Source organism: Anopheles cruzii, chromosome 3, assembly GCF_943734635.1.
Source record: "Anopheles cruzii chromosome 3, idAnoCruzAS_RS32_06, whole genome shotgun sequence".
Lineage (NCBI taxonomy): Eukaryota > Metazoa > Arthropoda > Insecta > Diptera > Culicidae > Anopheles > Anopheles cruzii.
The window spans coordinates 73,184,459-73,210,710 of NC_069145.1; the positions used below are offsets into that span (position 1 = coordinate 73,184,459).

A 26,252-nucleotide genomic window follows, 5' to 3' on the forward strand; every position below is an offset into this window, starting at 1 on the left:
CGACGGTCGATTCTGTTCGCGTAAGGTGTGTTTTATTTGAGCCGTTGGTATACAGGAGGTTGCCTTAATTACATTCTTCGGCCCTGGCGGCACTATGTTTGAGTTTCTGGCGGGCCTAACGAACGTCGTCATTCGTTAATCTACGATTAACCAGCACGTTGTGCGTCTAATAATAGGGTTAGCTTTAAGTAGGTGTACAAATTAAGTTAAAAAAAATTACAAGAAGTTGCATGATGAGGCAAAAGGGTAACGAACCGAAAACTGATGTCGGTTAGTAAAGAAAGAGAGACAGTTTGATGATAAAGATTTGGCCAACTTTTATTTATACAATTCGCCAACCGAACTAGGAATGAAAGCACACAATACACACCCTTGCCCTTCGGGTTGAGTGAGTGCTTTCGTTTTTACTTGGCAAAACATGATTGATTGCACTGAAGTGTACTGGAAACATGATCATGAAAGGAGTTTACTGTTTGAACGCGCAAATAATGTTAACAGCGATGAAGTGTTTCGGTGTTTATAGTGTCACGGTCGTGTTGCTGCCGTATTACTGGCGCAAAACAACGGGAATCGATACTTTAACCTGAAGTAGAACACTGTTTGACGGTTTTATACGGTGTAAAGAGAGCAAAATCAACATTTACTTTACCCAAACACTGTCGCGCGCTGCCTGCACGTGGTTTGATAGTACCGTGCGTGAAATGTGAACGAATACTAGAAGTTTGTAACAAAAAGAACCCTAAACTATAGTTATGATGTAACCCAGCAAATAAGAAACGAACACCCGATTACGGGTCTCTCTTTCCGTAGTCTTATTGGCTGATAAGGTTAAGTCCACTTTTTTTTTGTTTCGATCCATTTCAAAGGCTTTTTTCTAGAGCTGAAGAAGCACAGACGGTACCGTAACCCTCGCTTATCATCGAGTACGAACCGAATGACCCCCGCGCGGGGCACTGTTACGTGTTCCAGAGTCGAGGCGTTGGCACCGTTGTTCTTGGCGCGAAACGAAGAACGAAACGCGGACTTCAAACGGATTCAGATTCCGTTCCTTTAACCGTGTCACACACTGCACCGGTTGTGACTGCGGAACACTTTTCCCACATATACTTTCTGTCCAGAGACGACCCACTGGAATCGATAGTATTGATTTGCGCTGCAACCACCGCTTGGGATTCCGTTTGCGCGAGTGTAATGCGTCTTCAAAGTCCGTGTTATAAAGTCCGCGCGACAAATCAATAGCTGGCCCACAGCATTCACACCACTTTGGCAGTGAAAGATTGGAATACCTTTTATGGGCTACCATTGACCATTAAATCCTGAAACCGCCCGAAACCAGCAATCCGTTGTTAGAGAGAGACTGAGCAACATTATGCGGGCTTCGATTGTAAGCCGAAACGTCGGCCAAACCCCTGACGATCGATTTGCATACCGTGTCACGACCGCAGATTCACTCGTCCCATCCATTTGCCACGTCCTCGGGACGCATTGTGTTAGTTATTGCTTCTTTACCTTTTGACCGTTGTGCGTACGGCTAGTTTTTTTTCCTATGCCCCTTTGCGGTTGACAGCGATGATGATGTCATCAACTGATTAGTGGTGAAGCGTGCTTATTTTTCACTCATCCCGTGCTATGCCGTTCCAGACACCGACACGAAACCGCACCAGAGTGGGTTGGTTTCGACCGGAGCGCCGAACGCGACCGCCACTAGATAGTGTTTTTTCTCTTCACGGTTCCCGTTGGATCATCGCCCCCCGGGAGGCGCTAACACATGTGTGGCTTCGCCCCGTGGACCAGGGAGTGGTTGCAAATTTTTGTGACACATTACGTCACGGGTGGGTCGCAGTTGGAAACGGTTTACTGTGTGCATTTCTTTTTTGGCCGAATATTCTCGTTCGTTGCTCTGCGCACTAAGAAATATAAGCGAATCACTTTTGTCAACATAACGCGAGAGGGACATCATTTCTTGGTTTCCTTTTGTTGGGGATTACGCGTTGCTTCAAGATACAAATCATCGTCCCACCGTGTTGATAGCTTGGAGGGCCGTGATTGTTTGTTGAAGATTGCACATTAATTTTGGATTGCAGCTTGCGAGTCTCCCGCCCGGAAGAAAGAGCAAACGTCAGACGAGATTGCACTGGCTATCATCGTCTCATGATGTCATCGGTTTGCCTGGTAATCAGAAAACTGACCCTGTGTCTCCCATTGCAACCGGCGACTAGGCGTTGCTCATGGTGGGCGTTCGGGTCACTAGTCACGAGCAATCTGGTCAAGCTGAACGTGTGCGTGTTTTGACGGATCACCCAAGCGGATAACATAGCGAAGATGACGTGAGAATCAACGGATTTTAATCGCCTAATGCATAGAGTGTCGTTTCGCAAACGGCTCAATTTGGCCACAATACGTGGTCCACAACGACGAAGAAGAACTTCAGTACGTCGTCGTGCGCCTGGGTGTGTATATCTCTAACCGCAGGGGTCAATCGGTGTGAATCGCGGGAATATCGCGTCCATTTGACATTCGGCGCCGGGTGCTGCCAAGACCAAGCCTTAATTTTTAATGTGCACCACGCGCGCCCAACACGCAAGCTGATGAAAACCGGTAGCAGCGAAGGGGGACAGCCCTGCTGCCGACCTGTCAGTGCTTGGTAAGGGATTCCGTGCAATTGCTGGCCGAGGCCAATTTCAGCCAACGTGTGACATTGCCGATGGCACGCACGTTCACAGGTTGCTGGCGAGTTGCTCACCAAAAACCGGAGGTCCATATTCGGCACCGACCCAGGCACGGAAACCAGTTGACCCCGCGCGGAACTCCTTGTCAGTGTAGTGTTGAGGCCACCGGCCATCGGATTGACCGGTTGGTTTGCGATCTGGTTAAGATGATGGATGAACGGAACATAAAAAAGGCTTTCGCTTTTGCCTGCTACTAATTACGCTAATGATATGCATGCCGATGGTTCATCAACTATCGCACCTTCTGCGGCCGATTTGCGTGCACGTTTCGGGCGACATGTCAGAGAGGCATATCATGGTCCGGTGTGACATTGCCATCCATGAATCAAGGCTGTCAGACTCGTTTACAAGCAACCGGCAGATTATCAGGCTCTTGATGAACTAATTCTCCTTATTGGGTTGTGGCTTATAGTGTGGCTCGTTGGTAATGTGTCGAGAATCCAAAGTGCTTAGGTCCGTAAACCTTAAGTAGGCGCCTTGTACTTGACCGAAGTACACTAATAAATTGATGCTTCGCAAATCACGTTCACACCCAGGCCCTCGCCGCCACTATCTTGGTTTGGTTCGTGTTCTGCTGCTTGTACTACGAGTCACGAGACACTACTCTACACTTGGCCCAAGTGGAGAAAATAATGAATATTCATTAGGTAATTTAAAACGGAACTAGGTTTTTGCGCCACATGCGTTCCTTCGTTCTCGGGGCCCGGTGGTTTGCGTGCCCGCTGGGTGAACCGACTACGCGCGCCTTCTCCACAACGACACTTCCTTGACGGCGCAAGCCCCTCGGATAATAGAGCACACCCTTTGGGCCAGCCGAGCCAAGCATGATTTCACTTTCGCTCACCGGTCGTTGACCGGCACGCGTTAGTGTGCGGTTCCTTTTATGATCGCCGGGAACATACGTAGAAGAAGATACATTTTATGGCTCCTGGTCACGGTAAATTGATTTTAATGATTAGTCGGTCGGGAAATTTCATCAAAGATCACATTATAAAAAATCGAAAGGCTTTTCTAATGGTTTCTTTTTTAATGTTTGCAGCCTGAATCCACGAATGAATTGGCCACGTGCATGAAGCCGAGACTCCCACCACCACCGCCCGGCTGGAACGGAAGCTTCCCGACACCGCGTCACAATGGCGAACTTCTTCCTGTGCCTTGTAATCCAGCGATTGGTTCTGCCGCTCATTCTGGCAACATGTAAGTAAACAGGGACCATTAGGCAGGCTGACGTCCTTCATAGTCTCGATAGCGTGCGGTTGAGGATTGAGCCCTCTCGGGAAAAGAATCAAACAGTTTAAGGTGGCGTCGCGCGTTTTCGTGGTAAAGGGCATTAGCGGGAACCAGGGGGGATTCTTTAGTCCACCACCCAGGTCCTACGCTGCAACATGACAAATAGTCCCGAAAACTGCCAGTCAGAAAGGATAGCACCGCATCAACGAAACAGGCGCGGAAATGTAACCGGAAAGGTCAGGATGTCCGGATGGGTAGGCAGCAGCAGGCACGCGAAAGCCTCGGTCCCGGACAGTGATTTCAGCGATAAACCTTCCCCTGGGTGCGCGAAGGTGGGCACGGACGGGAACGCTGTGTCACAAGGAAGGCACGGAAAATGATTAAAATGTCAGATAGCAAACGGTAGTGGTGCCACCATCGAAAGGGAAAATGGACACCTAACAACGGGGGGGCTACCAAACGGAAGTAGGTAAGGTGTGTACGGCTTGGATGAGCCGTGCCGAGGGGCGGAGGCCATCCGCCCGAACACGTGGCTCGGCAAGTCTAGGTCATTGGCTTGATTGGAAGACCGACGGCGGCGGGAGGTTGATGTTTATGCTTTTCCCGGCTGATTTTCCCGGTCGCCGTGCCGTGTCTTGGACACAAACAAAGTTTCCGGCCGTGTGATGGTAAAGCAACTTTCGCGTTTAGTACGCGAACTTAGGAAACGATGCGATGTAAGAAGCTTTCCACATTTTGACTCTGTTGCTGGAGCTTATTTTTAATTATAGATTTGCGGATGATTCGCTTTTAATGGATTTTATTGGCTAATGCTAATGCCTCTCTTAGGAAGATGGAATTCTCCTTTCAGGACCCCGAATTTCCGAAACGATTCAACAGCGTTTTCATATTACGCCAATTCAAGAAAACGGCTTTCAATTCACGGCGGCTCAAGCTCTCTCCGCTCTGCTCGACACAAAAATCAATCCTTTTTATGCTCGTCAAAAAGCGGCGCGAAGGTTTTATGGAGTAACAAAAGCGCAGAACGATGGACGGACCTCCTTAAGATCACATTCCCCCCACCGGTGAAATGGGAATCGATTAGTGGCCGCCGCGGGTGTCGATGGCGTTTCTTTTTTTTGGCCTCCCAGAACGCCGCCATTATTTACACACGACGACGGGTGGGTTGTGTTGTTCGACGGATATTTACTTCCGCGTCACTGCGTTGGCCATTTCATTCACCGATTCACCTCATTCTTAGGTACGGCGTCCCAAGCGAGCGTCGGTGTCAGTGGTGGTGGTCAGTGGAAAACGGTTCCACGGCTATAGGTTTACGTTAAGCGACTGTGTCCTAGGTGGACGAACAAACAAATCCAGTCGTGCCACGATGGGATTTGTGGTAGGCATGGCCTGGCACAGGAGTGCCCGGATTAGTGGCCAAAAGTGTTGGGCGATCGAAGGATTGTGCCTCCTTTCTGTGCGTGTGTTTATGTGAAGTCCTTTTTGCTGCTCACGGAGTCGGCTTGCCGCGTTGCCCTACTTTCCGAGTCCGGTTCAACCTGGTTCATTCACGCCTAAGGGACAAAATTTGTCGGGTCAAGTTTAGCGCCACGCGGATGAGTCGCGGCCATTGTTCACACCTCGGCCTAATTGATTACCAAACGAAAGCAGGTCAACCCCGTAAACTTGAAGCTAAATTAAGGGTGACAGTCAAACACGGGCTACCCTCGCCCTGTGGTAGCCCCGTGGCGTGCATTAATCCTGCCCCCTCGGAATCGGGTGGCTCCAGGACATAAATCATAAACCCGTCGAGTAGGGTTTTGCACGCAGCGCACATCATCGTGTCACACATATCCTATCACGACCCATTAACAATGTAGCCCGGACCGGGCTACTGGAACCTTCATTTTTATCTACTAACCTTTGGCGAACGCTGTGCGAAGTGCAACACGAAGCGGATCCCTGATGGGATCGCTCCGTTCCGTCTCCCGGGGGTCTCACTTGTATGCTAATTTTATGACATACACACCAGCCGCCACATCACTCGCACTAATGGGCGCGTCCCGTGCCGCACATAATGTCATCAGCACACACTGGTTTCTGGTGAACTTCTGCCGGATTTCTGCATGTTCTGTGTGCCCTCCAGCAGCTCCCGGGAGGGTTCTAATGAATGTAGTACAACTGTGTTAGCACTAGCCTTGCTGTGCATTCGGTGTTCTTCCGGGGTATGTTTTTACGCGCCGTGCCTTGACGAGCTCCTGACCCGTATAGTACTTTGCCTATTCCCTGGCCGGTCGTTTGCATTCGGTCAGGTGTGGCACCATCCACCATCGGACAGGACAGGCCTTTTACCCCATGGGGGGGGCCGTAGGTGATGATTTTTGGAGCATAACATGGTCGGATTCGCTCGTGGCCTTCGCTTTTTTCTTCGCTTAATGTACCGGAACCGAATGGTTTATGGGCCTGTTTTGTCCAAATAGTTGCACACGAGGAAGGGACACGTTTTGACCATTAAAGCGAACCTCAAGAAGCGTTCCTTCTTGAAGTCCTTTTAAAGGGTTGGCAAATTGGCGTATCGGGTGTGGCAAAACGTTTTTGGCGAAGGATTTTAAATTGTTTAAATGTGGCGATTGATATAATTCAAATATGTCCTTGTCATTGCTCATAATCTACCCTTATCCGCAATCGCAATCGCACATTGATTAAACGCGATTGAATGAATGACGCTCAACAATAAAATGGGGCGTATGCCTTCGATCGATATCAGTCACGCAGAGAACTGCAACAGTTTAACGGACCGACCGGAAATTATGACCGTTTTGTTTTCGATTTGTTTGCAGGTTTGCTGATGAGGCCGGTAGGACTAGCACTTCCGTACTTGATCTTCCTGCTTGCGATACCGTATGTGCCTGTGGCGAACAAAAAAACTATCCAGGGTATGTATCCAAAACGATCCGGCTTTTGGGCGTTCACTGACTCTTTCTTTTATCTTACTTCCAGGACCAACCGGGCTCTTCTTGCGGCTGCTGATACTGTTCGTCGTCCTGATACTGGTGGCCGTGATCACCTTCCAGCTGGTGCTGATCGGGTTTCCAGAAACGTCGTTCCAGAGCTGCCAGCTGGGCGAGATCGTGCTGCGGCACATCGGACTGGTGTCCTTTAACGGGCTCGATCCATGGATGGTGGTGTACTGGATGGCACCGGAGATAATTCTCGCCATCAGTACGATCACCATCCTCGTCGTGCTCCGGAAGCTAACCGGTGCGTCCGGTGGTCGTCGGCCGACCAACGCTACGCCGGATGCGACGGAACAGGGCACGAACAGCTCGCTACACGAATCGGTGGTAACGGCAGAAGATGAACCACCGGGATCAGCGGTGGTCAGCCCGGAACGGTTGCCGTTCTTCACGAAGCTCGGTGTGCTGCTGTCGATGTGCATGCTGTGCGTCGCCGGAGTCCTGCAACCGTCCGCCCCGAGCGGGGTCTACTTCCTCGTGTTCCTGGGGGCCGCCTCCTGGTGGGCCTGCTACAAACAGTTAGATAGGTACGAGTGTGTGTGCTACAAATGCGTGTGCAGCAGGATGGCGTGCGTTCATTTCTTTCTTATCGTTTTTCTATGCAGGGCATTCGGAATAGTTTTAAAAGTAACACTAGCGTTTCTAGTCACGCACATCGTGATATTTCTAACGTACCAGAACCCTTGGCCGCAGGAGTTTCTGCCGTACAATGGGACGGTGGCCCGCGTGCTCGCCCTGAAGCCCATCCTTAGCTCGTCGTGCGACCTGGCGAACGGAACCGACATCCGGGACGTGCACTTCAACGCCAGTCTCGACACCGACGTTTACCTCAATCCCATTTTTCTGTTCTTATGTTACTACTGCGTAACGATGACGTCGTCGCTGTTACTGCGAACAAGAGTAAGTAGCTGCCGGACGGCCGTTTGTAGCTCCCTTCCCCAAAAAGTGCTGGTTCAAGTGCCAAGCAAGTGACTAAAACCCAATTTCAAACCTATCGTTCTAACCTTCTTCTCATACGTTCGGATTGTTTGCATGGTACCATCGATACTAAAATCCTTATCGTCGACCGCTCATCCTAACGCATTGGCTTGACACGGACGCGCGTGCTCCGCAATCAAAACTGACCAACGTCCTGCATTTGCTCCATTGCTACGCCACGTAATCCTGCTCATTTGCGTCGTTGCGTTGGCTGAGTACGGTTAACTATTGCTACCGCCCCAATTGCTCTGCGCGCTCCATTCGCATGTGCTGCGTACCCGAAATCGAACCCCACTGTCCCCATGCCCCCGAAACATGCTACTACGCTACTACTTCTAACACGCGCTCCGCAACAGAGCGACACGGAGAAGGAGAAAAAGCGGCAGGATCTGTCGAGTCAGCTCGAAAACGGTATTCGGCTGCAAAACCAAATCTCCTTCCGTATGCACCGCAAGAACATCTTGCGCAAAACGCTCACAAGCGATCGGTGGCGTGGCGCTGCGCGGAAGGTTAAAGTAAGCACAAATGTCCTTCATTCGGAACTATACTCTCCTGCTACTTGCTGCTCTCTGGATGCTTTGTGAAGCGTTTGCCCTCTAGTTTTATAGAAGCGATTGCATGACTGCTTGCCTTGCATGAGTGATAGACATAGTTTTGCTTAAAGGTTGACGCTAGATGACGCTAAAGGTAAGTTTGAAGAGTGGGTTCTAAGACCACTGGTGTCCGCCAGGCGACCAACAGGGACACGATAGAAATTGTGTTTCCTTATTGACGACGGTGTCCAAAGCTTGGCCTCGGCGAGTGTTTCGCTTCCTGCTGTGCGATTGACCTAACTAATCAACTTATTTTGCTTTAATAACAGCCCCGTTTGTCGTACTAAATCAAATTGGCTTTTAGTTAGTTCATCAAGTTCATGCTAAATTTAATTTGCTTACTCTTATTTTCTTCTGTATTTGATTAATATGACTAACAACTTAATTTGTCTCTTTACCTGTTTGTTGATTGGTTCGTTTCTGTTCTTTCTTTTCTCTTTTCTTTTTTATATGTTAAAACTGTTTTAACGACGAACTCGCTGCGATAAACCTGCGATTTTTGTGTTTGATTTTGGCTTCCTGCCTGTGTGTGGGTTGTGAACGTATTCTGGCCTCTCTTTTTCTGTTCGCGATCGGCACTCACCGACCTTTTGCCACATGGCCGCTCCCTCATCGTCCCTTTCATCATCATCATTCGACCATCATCAACCCTAATCATCATCCGCTAATATTAACGCAACGCTCAATTCGCGCGGGGGGTTTGTTTGTGCCCGGGCTACACGTGCTTCCCATAGCGCCAAGTTCGCGACGGTTCAGGTGCACGTGGTTACTACACCTACGGTAGGTCGACGGCGCTCGGCGGAGGCGGCCCCATCCGGGCGGGTTCAGACATTCCGGACGAACGGACTCCCGTATGTATTGCAAGCACATTGACTAACGATTGTCTATTTTACTGAATCGTGACGAATACAGTACGACACACCGACAGTGACTGTCACTGTTCTTTCTTGGTCTTTTCCAATTTTGTCATGTACTTTTACTGTTGTATCATACTTGTTTTTATGCCCTTTTTCTTCGTGTGGTGCTTGGTAACCTTTACCGTGATTCACGAGCGTTGGGAAACATTACCCTCTAACACAACCTTCCAATTACCGTTGCAGCTGATGCGCCGTGGAACGCACCGAATACGGGATGCGTCGGCCGCGGACGGCAAAGGAACTGCTCAAACCGATCAAATAGCATTAGACACGTTAGGTGAGTGTATGATCGGTGCATTGATTTCGTTCGTTTCACTGTTGCCACAATCACTACACACCGCACCTGCTGGTAATGCACATTCTTACGCTTGGTTGTGTCTGAAACGCATAAAATTGATAGTCTTAAGCACCCCAGGCAACAACAGATGCATGACAGAAAACACGATCAGGCGCCTGATCTCAAATTTTGGCCAACAATTCGATGCCTTAGTCTAGTGTATGAGTGAATGTAGCCTTCCATCGAATCATTTTAGCTTTTAGTGTGTTTTCGCTTCTGTAGAGAACACTGCCCTCTCTGTTTCTAGTAATATGTGTATAGCTATTACGTTTAACTCGTTTTTTATTCATTTTCTCATTTCTTTATTTTACTTTATTGGCATTCTAACTTACCGACTTCATGTGCTTACCGTGCGTATACGTCTCCACCCAATCAATACTGTGCCTGTGTTTATGCATCTGTAAATATGATCCTGAATATGTAAATGGTGACACACTCGCGGTGGTAAACAATCGGTAAACAACATGGCAACCAAATACCAAATGCACCACTGTTCAATGCAAACCCTTCATGTGTCTGCCCGGCACATTGAGTGGCGATCAAAGATACTAAAGCCGCGAATGTAAATATTTCAGAAGAGGAAGAACCGTCCAGCATCTTCGAGCAAGCGTTGCTGGCCGTACGGAATGTTGCCTCGTACATCTACATGAATAGTTACATCTTTACGAACGTCATCATGATGGTATGTTGTGGGAAAGGTGCAGAACGACTCATGCCCTCTAACACGCGGTCACGGTTCGTGTTTCTCGCTACAGGTTTGGAGTATCATGTACCACAGCTGGTTAACGTTCGTGCTCCTAATCTGGGCCAACCTGATCTGGATTCTTCCGAACCACCGGAAAAATATGCTAAACTCCAGCCCGGTCCTGGTGATCTACGCGGAGCTCCTTCTGTTGGCACAATTCCTGTACGGTATGAACCTAACGGAGGCCGAACTACCGACCGTGATCGATGTGAGTATTTTGTGGTACAAGTGAAAACAATTGTCCTTCTAATAATCAATGTTAACCCACCACCTCATAGGGATCGGGCATTAATTTGGAGCAGCTTGGTTTTGTGCGACGCCTCGAGTATCCGTGTGTGCCGCTGCTCGTGAAGTCACTCTTCACCACCATGTTCTGGATCTCGTTGCGTCAGCAAATCCAGGAGAAACACACCGAGCGGCGCGAATCCATGATCGCCAACATGGCGGCACCACTGCAGGTTCCGGTTGGGGCCGCCACGACGGCGGCCACCGGTCCAGCGTCGGCCACTGATCGGGCCCAGGAGAAAAAGTCATCTGCCGTGCTGACTCGAATAGCAAAGTTTTTTAAATCATTCATGATCAAGTTCTGGATCTGGGTGGTTGCCTTCACGCTCTTCCTATCCGCCATCATCGGCAACCGGATGACCGTCTTCCGGATCGTTTACATGGTACTGTTTCTGATATTTGTGCTTACATTCCAGGTGAGTAGCTAAGACGTGTGCCATGTATGGATCCGTTTTGTTTGAAAGCTGCGTTGCGTTTGTTTCCTAGTTTTCGTTCAAAGTTTGGCGAAAGATGATGTACTCGTTCTGGTTGACGGTGATCGTGTACTCGATGTCCATTCTGGTACTCGTTTACGTGCATCAGTTCGAACAGTTTCCACGGTATTGGGCGGCCATTGGGATATCGAAAGAATTGTAAGTATCGCCATGTTTTGTTGTTGTTTGATTGCGATCGTTGAATATGCTTTCATTCCGTTCACCAGACAAGAAGACATTGGGCTAGAAATTTTCAAAACCGGCCAACTGTTCCTGCACCTGGTTAACCCGACGTTGGTCGTTATTATAACTGTGATTCAGCTGCATTACTGTCATGATCGATTTTTGATCATCAGCGAAATTCCGTCCGTGTAAGTAGCATGTCCGTGTATTTTATTTTTCATGATAACATGACTTCGTTTCATTTTCAGTCGTACTGATACCGAGACAGAGGAACCCGTTACGGAGGGAAATGCGTCCGCCTACGGAACGTTTCCGGGTGCTCCGAACCAACCGCACGACGTCGGGTCCGCTGAAACCGTGGTGAAAGAAGACGAGCAACCGAAATCACCTCCCCTTTCCGCGAGGGAAGACGATGGTTACGAAAAGTTGGAAGACTTTCGGTTCCGCAAGCTGTCGCGCCAGGAAATAACGAGCTTTGCGCGGACCGCATTCAAAGAGATGCTCTGGTTGATCGAACTGACGTGGCTCTTCTTCGAGATCCACATGCCAAAGATCATGCTGATCGTGGCGTTCTCGCTGAGCGTGAATTCGGTCAATTTTTTGCACTTGCTGTACGTGGTGCTCTCGGTGTTCACCGTGAAGGCGCACACGACCGGAAAGCACACGGTGATGCACCGTCAGCTGGTGAAAATTACCCGCATAATGTCACTATTCTCAGCTCTGATGCTGATTCTGACCATGATCTATCAGGTGAAGTACATTAAGGAGGAAAATTTCCAAAGCGAATGCCCGAACATCGACGCAAACGCCACGCAAATGGAGATGAACAACGCGAAGTGGTTCGGAATGGAGAAAGCAGGGACGGGGCAGACGCTTTCCGATTTGTTGCGACCGTACCTGACGTATCTCATCATCGTAACGGTACACGCCGTGACGGTGCTACGTCAAACGATACATCGCATCCGGCTGGGACAATCGCCCAAAACGCCGGAACTGATGTTCCGCGAGATTGTGCGCGAGGACGCCGACAAGGACATTCCGCGGATGGTCAAGTATCTGTTCAATTATGGGTTCTTCAAGTTTGGCGTCGAAATAACGCTCGTTGCACTGATCGTTACCATCGGCCATCGGATGGATGTACTGTCGGTCGTGTACGCCGTCTGGTTGGCGGCATTGTTCCCGCTGAGCCGTCAAGCTTTGCAACGTGTTTGGCAAGCCCTTTCGTGGTTCCTCGTGGTGATCATACCGCTGCAGTACTTGCTGTTCATTGGGCTGCCCCCATTGGCGTGCGTTGACTATCCGTGGATCATTCCGCAGCTGGATCACTTTCGAACGTGGGCCATGCTGCCGGAAAATACTGCCGAGTTTCGGGCGGCTGCACCGAAGATGGTGGCCGATTTTGTGCTGCTGATTTTGCTGTGTCGCCAGACGGTGGTGTTTCGGTTGGACTCGCTGGCACCGCCCAACTACGGTGGTGGCAGTAATCAGTCGGTGCTGGAAGACTTCCGCAAACTGGACGAGGGCGTGTTCCAGAATCCGACACCCGACTTCATTACGAAAACACGCAACTGGCTTGATGTGCTGAAGCGAGGGTTGTTTCTGGTGTTCTTCTGGTTCACGCTGGCCATCGTATTTCTGAGTGGATCCAGCCGCGTCAATCTCTTCTCGATCGGTTACCTGATCGGAGCGTTCTTCTTCCTGTGGCAGGGAACGGACTTTTATCTGCACTCCATCGAGTACATCCTCAAACGGTAGGCATTAGGTGGCGGAGCAAGAGCTCGGAGCTCTAATGCGTTTTTTTTTTCGCAGCTGGAACATCCTGATCTGGTACAATGTGTTTGTCGTGACATCGAAGGCGTTACTGCAACTCTTTGGTTGCCTGTTCCTTGATCAGATGATGAACAACGCCTGCTGGGTGATGCAACTGTTCGGCGTGACCTGTCTGTCATCATCCCTTCCGCCACCGCCAGCCGGAACAACGGACCCGAGTGAACAGCAATGCAATATGCCCGATCCGTCCGATGCCGGGTTGTTTTGGGATGGAATGTGCTTTGCCTTCCTTCTGCTGCAACGACGCATATTCTCAAGCCACTACTTCTGTCACATCATCAACGAATCGAAAGCGAGCAAATATCTGGCCTCAAGGTATTCATTCCTTCCAACCGTTCGCCAAAAGCATCTTTGTTCGATTGTAAACTTACCGCATTTGCAGAGGCGCGGAACTGATTGAAGAGCTTCGCATCAAAGAGAGCACCCTGGAAGCGGAACGGGAGCGACAAATCCTGGAGAAAATCAAAGCCAAAATGGATCGCATTAAAGCGACACAGCAAAGAATTCTGGAGTCGGTGCAAGATCCTGCCACCCATGCCATAGGTAAACTCTTTCAGGTCCTTCTCTAGCAAACAGGCAGTGTAAGCAATTGCTATCCACATTTGTTGTTTCCGTTTTTCGTTATCTTGGTTTGCGCGATATAATTTCCGTCCGTAGTACAATTGAGACATCGCACAAAACCACGAGCCAATCTTGGTGGATTTTTGTTTGAAACTTTTGTCGATAACAACCGCGTCGCGTTCTGTCAAGAGAAGTTGCGCCCCTGAGCGTTAATGTGGAGGGGCTAAACAATTTTGAGTTCCAAAAGTGTATACGGCTGTATGTGTAAGATGAAGATAATTTTTTAAAAAGTGTTTAAAGTAAGTATTGTTTTTTATTTGTTTGTTTGGGGCTGATTTTGCATAGACCGCACCTAAAACGAATGGTCCGGGAATGATGTTTTGTGCTCGATGCATTTGTAGACTTTTAGCTTTCATACACCCAGCTTTTTGGGGGTTGCACTCTCTCACGCCCACAGTATTCTAGAATGCCAGCGGAAGTGGAACATTGCAAACGTAGTATTGTGTAATAGCACCAGTCGTTCGCCACATAGCTCCTGATGCTCCTGGAGCGGCTCACCGATCATTAGCTGTATGAAAATATGGTAGCTTTGGAGCGCGTTTGAAGCTTGTAGTTGAGTAAGAATGTGTGTAGTGCACTAGAGAAACCCGAAAAAGGAAAGCTAACCGAAAGAGGGATTGGTGGTGGTTGGTTTTCTTCCCGTTTTTTCCTCTTCTTTTCATTCAACCCCAAAACTGGCACACTTTCTTCACACTACCTCTTCCGATGCTTACCTACCGTTCGGCACCGGAAGACGCTGAACGGTGTCAGCTTCCGCAGACTCATAGTATGTCATCATATACAGGATACCATACGCCGATCGAGGACGAAATAGCAGGCAATTCGATGTTTATCGAGGGTGAAGGTCTCTCGGATATGCCGTCGGACAACGGAGGTCTAACGGTGGGGCGCGGATCGTATCAAACGCAGGTTTGTCGGTGGTGGACAGATTCATCACCGGTGTTTGGTTGCTGTGCCCTTCGGGCTTGTGGGCTTTCTTAGTTGAGGAACACCAATAACTGCCTTACTTCATTCAACCGTAGGTACCATCGCCCAGTTCAGCTCTGATGCCATCGTCGCTGGATGCGTATTTGGATCCACAGCGAATGTCGTTCGATTCGCCCAACGATCTGATGGCAAGGGTTTGTAGCCCAGACGATACGTTTCCCGTGTTTTCGCCGCCTCCATTCGAAAGGGATCACCACGCTGCTCCTGCTACTGCGAACACGTTGATGCCGCCCAGCAAGACCTCCCTACAGCACCGCCAACACCGGCGACAATCCAGCCTTAATGCTGTATCGTGGCCGGCGAACCACGAGCTTACCGTTAGCCCGAAAATGCAGCATCGAATCGTTGGTGAAGCGAATGAAGTATATTACTTTTTTCGTTCGGTCACGAAGAGGTGTACATTTACGATGATCACACATTGGTGTTTCAGGAAGAGGATCAACAACCAGCTCAATCGCCGCGATCACCTCGTTCACCCCGTTCGGCCACCTTTGCACCGAACCAACCACGCCACCGGCGGCTCTCGAGTATGGGCTCTGGCTCGGGTGTGCCGGATGAACCGATCGGGGTTGACGGTGGTGGACGACGGCGGTCAAGCTTCTTGGTGTCACTGTACGTGGACGATGACACACGGTACGATGACGCTACGACCACCGCGAACGGTGGCATCTCCCGAAGGCGGTCGCGGACGCGCAGTTTTTGGGGCCCGGTTGGCGAAGCTGCATTGCGCGATTCGATTCGCTCCGCTCGTTCTCGCTCTCCCGTTTCCCATCACGAATGTAACTATCTTTTCTTAGCCCTCTCTTGTTCTGTCTCGTTCTCAATAGTACTCTAGTCCGTGTCCGTGATTTTGATCTTCTTTCTCCAACCTTACTTTATGCTAAAATTAACGATCGATGTGTCGCTTTTTCGTTACCAAATCGACGTCTAGCTTTGATTTTGTTCTACCAACTCACACATGCCGCCGCTTACAAGTCTCTTAGTGCACCATCGTTAAGGCACATTTTTATTAAAATATTTAAATTTTATGACAGGTAAGAATTATAATTCTATTTTATATGTACAAATTATGTAAATAATCCACCGAATAAACTGTCAACCCACTCGGGTCTCTGTGCATTGAATTTATCTTATTCTGTCAATAATCTTAAGCGATAATAACAGTTTTCTGCGATCAGAAACGCCGCGCCGCAACTACGAAATTGATGTGATGAGTGAAATTGATTGAGATACATTTTATGTACATAAATTGTATAACAGCCGCAGTAAATAGCTTCTCCACGTTCGTTGATCTATCGCCAACTAGCAAAATCTTTTATTCAATAACTGTACAACTAAAAACATCACACTTAAAATGCTCCTGAAATCGATACAATAAGGACATTCAAGAACCATGCTACGTTCACGTGATTAAACGCACGGCTCTGCTCTGATGTACCAATAGAGCGTCAGTTTTCACACCCATGTTCTCGTTCACTTTCTGCCTCGTTTTACGTTTTCATCCACCAGTTTTGTTTTCTTTCTCTCTCCTGTTATAGATACTGTCGACCATAGGTCAAGTTTGAAGCGCAAAATATCGGAACACAGACCAACGGGTAACAGACGGAACGGGATGGAACCCGCGTCCAGATATCCGGATCCGTATTTTTCACTACTCTCTCTCTGTTTCCCTTCCCGTTTTTTGGCGTAATTTCATTAGAGCCTATTATTTGTTGTGGAATTTTCTCTCCCAGGACTTCTCTGCCTTCTCTGGTTTCTGAAATGCTATCATGTTTCTGACATTCACCCGTTAACTTCTATCGCCCGGCTGTGGAAAATTTGGTATTTGTTGTCGTGGGGTTTACTGTTTTCGTAAGCTTCAAATCGCACACTAATCCCTGGGAGAGAACGTAACAGTCAGTGTTTCGATGTACCAATACTGTTCGTGGTCATTTGTGACTAAACATTTCGGTACCGTCTGGCTAAACGGTCTGGTCTACGTATTGTTTAATCTGAATTCGTTCTATTTGGTTACAAATTGTTATAGTCGATATTGCTTCTGTCACAGTCAATCTTTAATCATCATCATTTTGTTGCATCGTTGCACATATTTTGTTGCCAGTCTAATGCTTTCTTCCGTTCTGCGCTTGGTTACACTAATTTCAAATGTTTGTCCCTAATCTGGTGCGGCTATGGTACATTTTAAATTAATTACCGCCAAATCACTTTATTTCGGCTTGTTATTAATATTACAAACCACAGGAGTAATAGAATTGTCTACGAACGACGAGCGAACGTTCGATTTCTCACACGCGACACGTGGAGCAGCTTTTCATTCGGACACAGAACAATTTAATTAGCGAACCGGCACAATGCACCTACGAATTGGCAAACAATCCTCAAACCTTGGTACAGCAAAGGTTTCGGCACAATTTGCTTGGGTCAATTCCGGTTTGTTGAACCCCATCGTTCACAGCTTTGGTCCTTTATTAGTAAGCTTTTGCTCCGGCCCTACCAAAAGTGATCCCTTTGGTTTAATCGGGTTCAGGTATTGACGACATTATGATGGAATATAGTTGTTGGTAACATTTTCTTTGAAGAGTGCACAACGATCGTACGTAGACGATCAATACCATGTTCCATACACACGCGGTAGTACTCGATTATTAGATCATAGAACCTTTCCCGTTTGGTGGGATTATTACAATCGAAATATTTATGCTGTCAAGTGTGACTCACGCGGCTCTTTGGTACATCACCGTTTCAGCGATACGATCTGGAGATTACTACATGTTCGAGGATGTGGAGCAGGAGTTCGAGTTGGAAATGATCGAGGCGCGCGATCGCGACGATGACGATCTCGATGACAAATCACCGACGGTGCGAAGGCTTAGCCAAAGATTGACCCTTAGCAAGGTGAGTTGTGGTTTTTGGGAAAGTGCACTCATATGTTATTCTTTCCCCGATGTCTCGAAAGAGAGTGCAGTTTCGATTCGGTTTCGTTTTGGAAGTTTTATTTTGTTGTCTTTGGGGGGTTCACTGTTGCACTTTTTGATTATATTCAGTTGGTGTCTCTTTGTCGATTTTCTTTGAGTTATATGTTCTTCTTGTCCTGTCCTCTGCAGCTGTTTGTAAGATGTTTTATTGTTTCCGTTAAAAGTATAGATGGTTTTAAGTTTTTTGTTTTACAAATTGTGCAATTCTCCCAGTGTCCTACTCCTACTGCTTCATGGAATAATCAAACAATTTGTTTTCTTTTGTTTTTGTTTTTTTTTGTATCGATTTCGTTTGGCACACACAAACACGAATATTGCATTTGGCACCGAAAACACCGCGAATGTCGTTGTTATAAATTCACTATAACAATTTCCACTATTACACAATCAATATCGAAACCAAATTGATCACTCTTACCGTGGCATGTGTTGTCCATGCATTTCGAAATTGTTCCATTTATGCTGACCTTTGCACTGCGTTACTGTTCTGCCAACACCCAAAAAAAACAAACAATTCGTAAACACTTGCAACAAACCATACCCACCGGACATGTAGCTGGCTGCACAGTTGAAGCGGAAGAGAATGCAAGAGTTGCATGCCATTGCACGCGGCAAAGCGGATGATAACGACGGCACGACCAGAGATCCGACATCTAGTGGTGCTCCAGTCGCAGGCACGGATCCACTCAAGCGGCGCCGTCTTTCGTCGCCGGTCGTCTACCGTCGGCCAAGGTCCGATGCCGGTGACCAGAGCGGCGGTCCTGGTACCACCGAGGGCGATGATAACGCCGCGGCCGTAGCAGAGCGATCTGCAATTTCCGAACCAATACCACGTCATACTCATTCTGTGAGTTTTGTGTTATTACTTTTCCGTTTCTCGCCGTAGAACTTTCATCTAATCGTTTTCATTCTACTTTTTCCATGTTAGTTATGCCATGAAGTGCTTCTATACTTTTTGGAAGCTTTTTCCAGAATCTGTTCTTTATTTTCGTTTTCTAATTTCGCTTTACATATGCGTCATGGCATCATTGAGTGTTTAAAAATCTTGCATTACGTGATTGGCACAGTTTTACGTGTGTATGATCTGGTTGTGAGCAGTTTGTGTGTTTATTAAACATTTAGTTATAGCTGTTTGTTTTACTAGTTTGTTCGTTTAACTCAATACTTGTGTTTTCTAGTCGCTTCAACAGTTAGCAAACATGTTTGAATGCAGCCCCTAATATGGTTGTAGTGTACTCTTAATGATCGTTTCCTGGATTCAGGCACCACAACTGCCACAGTTCACATCATCTTCTAGGGTTCACGGATTCGGCCCATTCTTAGTTGGCAGAAAGGCTAGTGTGTCATCTTGTCGGATCATTTTTCATTTGGGATTGTACACTATTTTTAGAGCCACTTCACATTCCTACATTCTCTCCCGCTAGCTCTTGGAGTCGGTTTTCCTTTCGGTTTGCGGCGTGTTTCTTCGTGTGTTCTATGCTTTGCTGGGTGCGCTAATGCCCAGTACCTCGCTTATGTTACGCGATTGGCATACAAAAATGCACAAGAATCGCTTGACTGTTTGTAATTATTTTCTTACGCAACGTATGGGAAGAGGTTGTCTCTCAACCATCTCACTTGTCCTGCGGGCGGGCCCTATCGTAGTCCATTGCGTTAATCAAAGTCGGGTTTTTTCGGTAGGGTCCACGGCTACGCAAACCGACCACCGCCGATGACCTGGATGAACAGCAAGCCGGTACCAGTAAGGAGCTGCACGCTCAGCATTCCATCACGGATGAAGAAGCGCGCCTGCTGAGCGACGAGGAAGAGGAAGCTGATGGTGGCAAGCCACCGCCGGTGGAGGAAAAGAAGAGCAAATTTTCACTGTCCGGGCTGGCGCTTATCCCGGCCTTCCTGGCCGGTGCGATCGGTTCGCTGACGCTACGGTTACACCGTGTTTCGCGTAACTATCGCTACGTGATGCGCGTACTGACGCGCGAAAAGCAGGACCTCAAGGAAACACCCGGTTTCGGGGTTGGCATTCGGGATAAGGACGGTGTGTGGACACACTACGTCTCGAGATCGGGCAGGTAGGTAACAGCGGTCCAGCGAGCGATCGCAGAGCAATCGAACCAGCTTGTAGATTCGAGTAGGAATCGAATGTCTGTCTGTAAATAACATAACTGCCGGTGGTGGAATCCGCGTGTGACGCGCGCTAACTCTGCTCGTTTAGCATTGTGCTAAAAATTGCGACACCGCGTTGAGCTTTCAGCCGCCGATCCGTGCCGCTTGTAATCAATTTAAAAATAGTTTAACTAGTCCATAGACTGTGTCCCGTCTCGTTTTTTTCCTGTGCGTGTTTGTCCTACTGTGTTTCTTTTTCTGCGTTATTTCTTTGATCTCCGCTATGTTTCCCGTTTAATTCAGCAGTCACGCAGAGGCCGACTCACAGTCACGATCAAGTAGCGGTAGTCTAATGTCCCGCCACGGTTCTCCCACCGCCAGTAGCCGGCATGTACACAGTAGTAACGCTAACCATGATCACCCGGAACCGGTGTCGATTCCACCTTCGCCAGCCATATCGTCCATCACAACACAGCCGGCCACTGCCACCAGCGGACCCAGACAGACAACGCTGCGCGACGAACAAGACTACACTGTACAGCAGCGCGATACAGGGTAATCTACCTCCACCACCGAACGGTACAGGACGCCCCGGGTCCTGAGCCCTCGCCACACACATACACACACGCCACGACATTCATATCTACACATTTTCCGATGAATTTTCTTCAAAGGACTAGATATCATGATGCATTCAAGCGTATCCTTCACACCACAGCAGAAGAGTTCACGTTACTGTGAAGGGACTGTCGATATGTTTACGAGCTTTAGTAGCAGCCTTTATGTTCCGAGCAAGCTTTAGTCAGCAACAAATAGAATAGACACATAGTCCATAGCTTCACGATTGCAAAGAAGCGCAATAGCTACGATCCCTGTACATACTGTACATTGAAACGTGGGAACATACTTGGGATATACTTTGCACCTTTCAACCGGTTATCATATCCCTATGTCTGATGATTTCTTGTCATTTTCTCGGTTTTCCTCCTTGTCCACTTTTTCGGCCAGACTGCATCAGGTCGGTGGATTGGGTGTAGCGTTAGCGATGATCAGCCGTAAAGATCCGCTAAAGGACGAGTAAGTATTGGGCCAGCGAATGCGCGCTTAATGGGTGGTGTAAAATTGGCCAACACTTTGGTTCGTTCAAACTGCACCTTTCTCTTCTTCTTCCATTGGGAATATGGTTTAATTTTCTTTTTCGTTTTCCATGTATTACGGAGACAACATTGTTTTCTTTTTCATTGCAAAGAAACATCTTTTAGTTTTGATTAGTGTTAGTAAAACATTCTTAGGTTCCCATCACATTGTGTTCGGTTGTACGGTAGTGTAACGTTTTTCATTGTTTTATCCATCTCTGCACCGTATCAATCGTATTCGATCCCCTCCTCGTCACCCAGGCGCAGTAATAGTTTACTTCCCGAGATTCTCATCTCGGCACCGTCGGCCGAGCGGGGCTTGGACGAAGAAGGCATACCGTACCGCTACTATTCCAATGATACACTGGACAGGTACTTCCACTCTCCAGGAACGAGTGCAACTGCACTTTTTCTGCACACCGATACTCACACACACTCACCCGAAGCACAGGAAAACGCCACCGGTACACCGATGAAAATCACACGAGCCAACACAAACACACACAGCTCCACAAGCAGATGAATTCTGTTGGGTTGCACTTCCTTTTCTACAGGACACGATCCGGCTGTGAATCCGGTTTGGCACTGATTGTTCGGCAACTGGCATTAATGTTCCTCCGAACACGGGTGTTGCATCCTTTATGGCAATCCTTAACGCACAAACACACGCTCAATGGTTTTTTGGTCACTGCACTTTGTCACTAAACTGTTCAAGATGCTGAGGATTATTTGACGTTGTACTAACACTTTAAGGAAGTTGAACGACAAAATTTGGCAAGCAAGCACACGTCTTGTGCGCCAGCCTTGACACTCGGTGATGCGGCTTGCGCAAAAGAACTAATGTTTCTATGGCCATAGTGCTTGGGCAGATTGGTTGCGTGCAAGCACTCCACGGTAAATTGTATTTCTGTAGAGGGTTTTGCCTTAGAATATTTAAATTATTTGGTTATCAATTCATAAAGAGTAGCTCGTAGCGTCAATATTCTTCATCGCACAGCATGAAAAGTGTCATGGAAATGTAAATTTTCATTTTTTTTTCAATATCTCACAATCTGAGCTTGTTTTATCAGCATTATTTTCACTAACTTCGAGTGTTTTTGTTTCGTAGCAAAACCGATGGAAGCTCAACGGATGCCATCAAGCGCACACTAGACGAGGTTAGTTCCGAGGAGGATTTTACCACCCGGAAACACTCGCTGATCGTGGAACTGCTCCAGGCGGCGTGGTACGCCATAATGTCGCACACAGATTTTATTTGCTACTTGGTAGTGTTCCTCAATCAGGTAACGATCGTTCGTTCTTCCCACGCTCAGCACGATTCTCCGATCGCTCACCAATGTTTCTGGTACCAATTTCGGTAGATTAATTCGGCCAGTTTGCTCTCGCTGCCACTGCCACTGATGGTGACGCTATGGGGTACGCTAACGTTTCCGCGGCCCTCACAAACTTTCTGGACCAAGCTGATAGCGTACACCCAGACGGTGGTGCTCATCAAGTGTATCTGTCAGTTCGAGATGCTCTGGTGGAACCAGACGCCGATCGCATCCAATCAACCGTTCCACCTGGCGCGCCTGTTCGGCATCGAACGAAAGAACGGATACGCCACGTACGATCTGATACTGTTGCTGATGCTGTTCTGCCATCGGTTCATCCTGAAATCACTCGGACTGTGGAAATCGGACCCCACGGAGGAGCCCTCCCTCAGGGAAGGCATGTACCAAGTCGATCCGAATGACGAGCGCACCAAAGCGATGATGCTGATGGCCGAAGAGAACGAGAAAACGTGAGTAGTGTAGTCGCAGAACCTGAAAAACGGTCTCTTGTAGTTCATGTTTGTTGTTTGTTGCACCTACGAATATCGTGGCAGAAACTATCGCAAGGAAGTGTTGCAAATATTTGAAGAAACCCTCAGGCTAACCGTGAACAGACTCGAAAGGGGTATGATTTTGATGAAGAATGCAGCACTATTTGACACTAAGCTTCGTAATCGTTCGTTTGTTCTATGTGTTCTTATCGTGTCCGAATTAGGAGCTCGAAAATCTCGCAGGGAAACTGTAGTGGAATTTTTTAAAACACATATTCCGTTAGTGAGAGAACATGGTTCCGTAGCCAGTTCCTTGAAAACTCCGTTCGAAAAACTTCGCAAATTGATTCCTCTCAAAAAGCCCCTTTTATTACGGGTGAACGTGCGCACGGCACGTGACAGTATAGGGTAATATGATAGCGATATGATACTTTTACGTCGCCCGTTCAGACTGTACTTTTATGTTAAAAAATGGGAACGATTTTAAAGTTTACAATCATCCCTTTTATTTCAGCCGAGACACGTTTGAGGTTCGGCAGAAAGACGAGCTTGCGGGATTGTCGATGGTAAAAGTTAACGAAACAGCAGGTCCGATGCCCCCGGATGATGAGCCACACAGCGAGACCACACAGCTGTGTGTTTCCATCCAGCCGGAACCGATCAAAAAGTACTACCCGCAGATAGTGAAGGAATCGTTCGGGAACTACACTTCCTCGCTGAAAGCGTTCTTCAGCCAGCTGCTGGATCGCCAGTCGCGCAAAACGGCTGACGTGTACGGATACATGTTCCTCTGTGATTTCGTGAACTTTTTCGTCATTCTGTTTGGATTCTCTGCATTTGGGGTAAGTAATGAAAAGGGGCGTTCGCTTGTATTGTTCGCTTGTTGGCTTGTACGATTGAAATGCTCACTACATCGCTTTTGCAGACACAAGAAGGAGACGGTGGCGTGCTGTCGTATTTCGAGGAAAACCGTGTACCGGTGACGTTCCTGCTGATGCTCATCATTCAGTTCTTCTTGATCGTAGTCGATCGAGCGCTCTACCTGCGCAAAAATATCATCGGCAAAATACTGTTTCAGTTTTTCCTCATCATCGGGCTGCACGTGTGGATGTTTTTCGTCCTACCGGCCACAACCGAGCGTAGCTTCAACGCGACCACCCCTCCAATCCTCTACTACACGATCAAGTGCTTCTATCTTCTGTTTTCGGCCTATCAAATCCGGTGCGGCTATCCGGCGCGCATTTTGGGCAACTTCCTGACGAAGGGCTTCACGATGGCCAACTTTTCCGGCTTCAAACTGTTCATGACGGTCCCGTTTTTGTTCGAACTGCGCACGCTAATGGACTGGATCTGGACCGACACCTCGATGACGCTGTTCGATTGGCTTAAGATGGAGGACATCTTCACGAACGTGTACCAGCTGAAGTGTATGCGCCAACTGGAGGAAGATTTACCAGCTCCGCGCGGCCAAAAGAAGGGCGCGATGGTGAAGTACCTGATGGGTGGTGGCATGATGTTGGGCATCATCTTTCTCATCTGGTTCCCGCTGGCGCTGTTTGCGTTCAGCAATGCGGTAGGTGAACCGAACATACCGTACGATGTGTCGGTCACGTTGCGCATAGGACCGTACGAACCGGTGTACATGATGAGCGCACAGGATAACAATATTCATGGGTACGTAGCTGGCTTGCGGCTGGCTTGTGAGACGTTTCGTTTCAATGCCCTATTCGTTGCAGGTTAACGGAAGAAAATTGGGGCAACTTTACGGCCCCGTACGGAACGGAACGTACGGCCCTTACCTTCCTTTCTAACTATGAACCGGCCGACATAGCGGCCGTCAAACTTGGTGCCAATTCAACTACCATCTGGAACATATCACCGCCGGATCGCGAACGGTTGCTGAACGATCTGAAGTCGAACGTGACACTCACGTGCCGTTTCCGGTACACGATCAGCCGGGTGTCACATTCGAAGGAAAATCCGGGCATCGTTTCGGAGGAGCGAGGGTTCGAGCTCGGTCCGGGACCAGCCCGTGATTCACTGGTCAAGATGCTGACGGGCGACACGGAAGAGGTGGTGGTGCTGCCAAATTTGATGCCAAAGTTTTTACGAGTCCAAAACAGTGGCTCAGTGAAACCGATTCATCAGTTGATCAAAAATGTTAACTGTAAGTCAAACGGCAACGACTGAAGTAGTGAAGCGTTTTGAATGTAATCTCCACAATCGGGTTCTCGTTATAGCGGACTCGGACGATGCCAACTACCGCCATCTGAAACTGCGATTGCTTCAGACCCAGGTCGAAAACACGATACCGATGCAGTGGTGGGAATCGCGCGAAGACTGCAGTGACACGCTGTACGAGAAGTATCTGGCCCGGCTACCGTACGCGGATTGCGCCAATTATCTGGTGATGTACATGTTCAACGACAAGATTTTCCCCAGCACTATCAGTTCCATCGCCGCCGGAGGGTAAGCATCCGATGCGTGTTTTGTACTTCTCGCATTTCATATGCATTTCTTTTCGGTCGTTTAGCATCATTGGCATTTACTCCACGATGATTCTTGTGTTCTCGCGCATGCTTCGCACGAGTATCTTCTCCGGTGCGAGTTCCAAAATTATGTTCGAAGATCTACCGTACGTCGACCGGGTGGTGCAGCTCTGCCTGGACATCTATCTGGTGCGCGAGTCGTGCGAGTTCACCCTCGAGGAGGATCTGTTTGCGAAACTGCTCTTCCTCTACCGCTCACCGGAAACGATGATCAAGTGGACGCGACCGAAAAACGAAGAAGGTGGCGACGATGAAACGGACACGATGGCTGACGTTCCAACGTCTCACCCGAAACAGGAATAGACGGTTCCGGTCTCCGCAAGCCTTGCTTGGTAAGGGCCAACATAGTCTTTTGAATTTTGAAAATGGTGTTTTGATGAAAACTCTTTTCATCGGTGAGGGCATTTTGTAATTTTTCACACCCTGTTTGTTACACTTGATAGCCGATTCGATTCGTACCGTGAGAATGGGATGAAAAGGATGATCTAAGCAATACTTTAAGTTAGTGAATAATCTCGAAATTTGTTGATAGACAATCGATTCTCGTGTTACGAAGCAGGTGAACCTGAGGAAGAGAGAGTAAAGCAGACAAAAACTAGTGTGAAAAGATTGGCGAAAGATGCGATTGGTTTGTGCATGTAAATACAATATTCCAGCACATGTGCGACGGAAGGATCCGGTTGTCCGTTAGATCTTATGGAGATAAAATGTGCAGACGTTAGAAGAGAATGCAATCGGAATACAGCTAGTCGAGTCACCGTGGGTGGTGAACTTACAAATA

General features: G+C 48.2%; 1 protein-coding gene across 1 annotated transcript; it reads left to right on the top strand.

Moving 5' to 3' along the window:
* The first annotated feature begins 3,862 nt into the window (after positions 1–3,862).
* LOC128270949 (piezo-type mechanosensitive ion channel component) lies at positions 3,863–25,796 on the top strand. The gene is made up of 30 exons (XM_053008379.1): positions 3,863–3,926; positions 6,779–6,874; positions 6,939–7,482; positions 7,561–7,855; positions 8,290–8,448; positions 9,627–9,720; positions 10,326–10,462; positions 10,536–10,733; positions 10,804–11,226; positions 11,297–11,442; positions 11,511–11,654; positions 11,715–13,217; positions 13,276–13,611; positions 13,679–13,839; positions 14,702–14,826; positions 14,940–15,266; positions 15,335–15,683; positions 16,443–16,499; positions 17,651–17,799; positions 18,436–18,726; positions 19,560–19,948; positions 20,286–20,537; positions 20,991–21,059; positions 22,227–22,401; positions 22,480–22,901; positions 23,437–23,764; positions 23,848–24,596; positions 24,659–25,089; positions 25,163–25,391; positions 25,456–25,796. The coding sequence occupies exons 1-30, from the start codon at positions 3,863–3,865 to the stop codon at positions 25,772–25,774; spliced, it is 8,961 nt and encodes a 2,986-aa protein (XP_052864339.1). The 3' UTR covers positions 25,775–25,796.
* The last annotated feature ends 456 nt before the right edge of the window (positions 25,797–26,252 follow it).

Coding starts and splice junctions, on each gene's coding strand:
- LOC128270949 (XM_053008379.1), top strand. CDS start 3,863: ATGGCGAACTTCTTCCTGTGCCTTGTAATCCAGCGATTGGTTCTGCCG. Junction 3,927..6,778: donor GCCGCTCATTCTGGCAACAT/GTAAGTAAACAG, acceptor ATTTGTTTGCAG/GTTTGCTGATGAGGCCGGTA. Junction 14,827..14,939: donor GCGGATCGTATCAAACGCAG/GTTTGTCGGTGG, acceptor ATTCAACCGTAG/GTACCATCGCCCAGTTCAGC.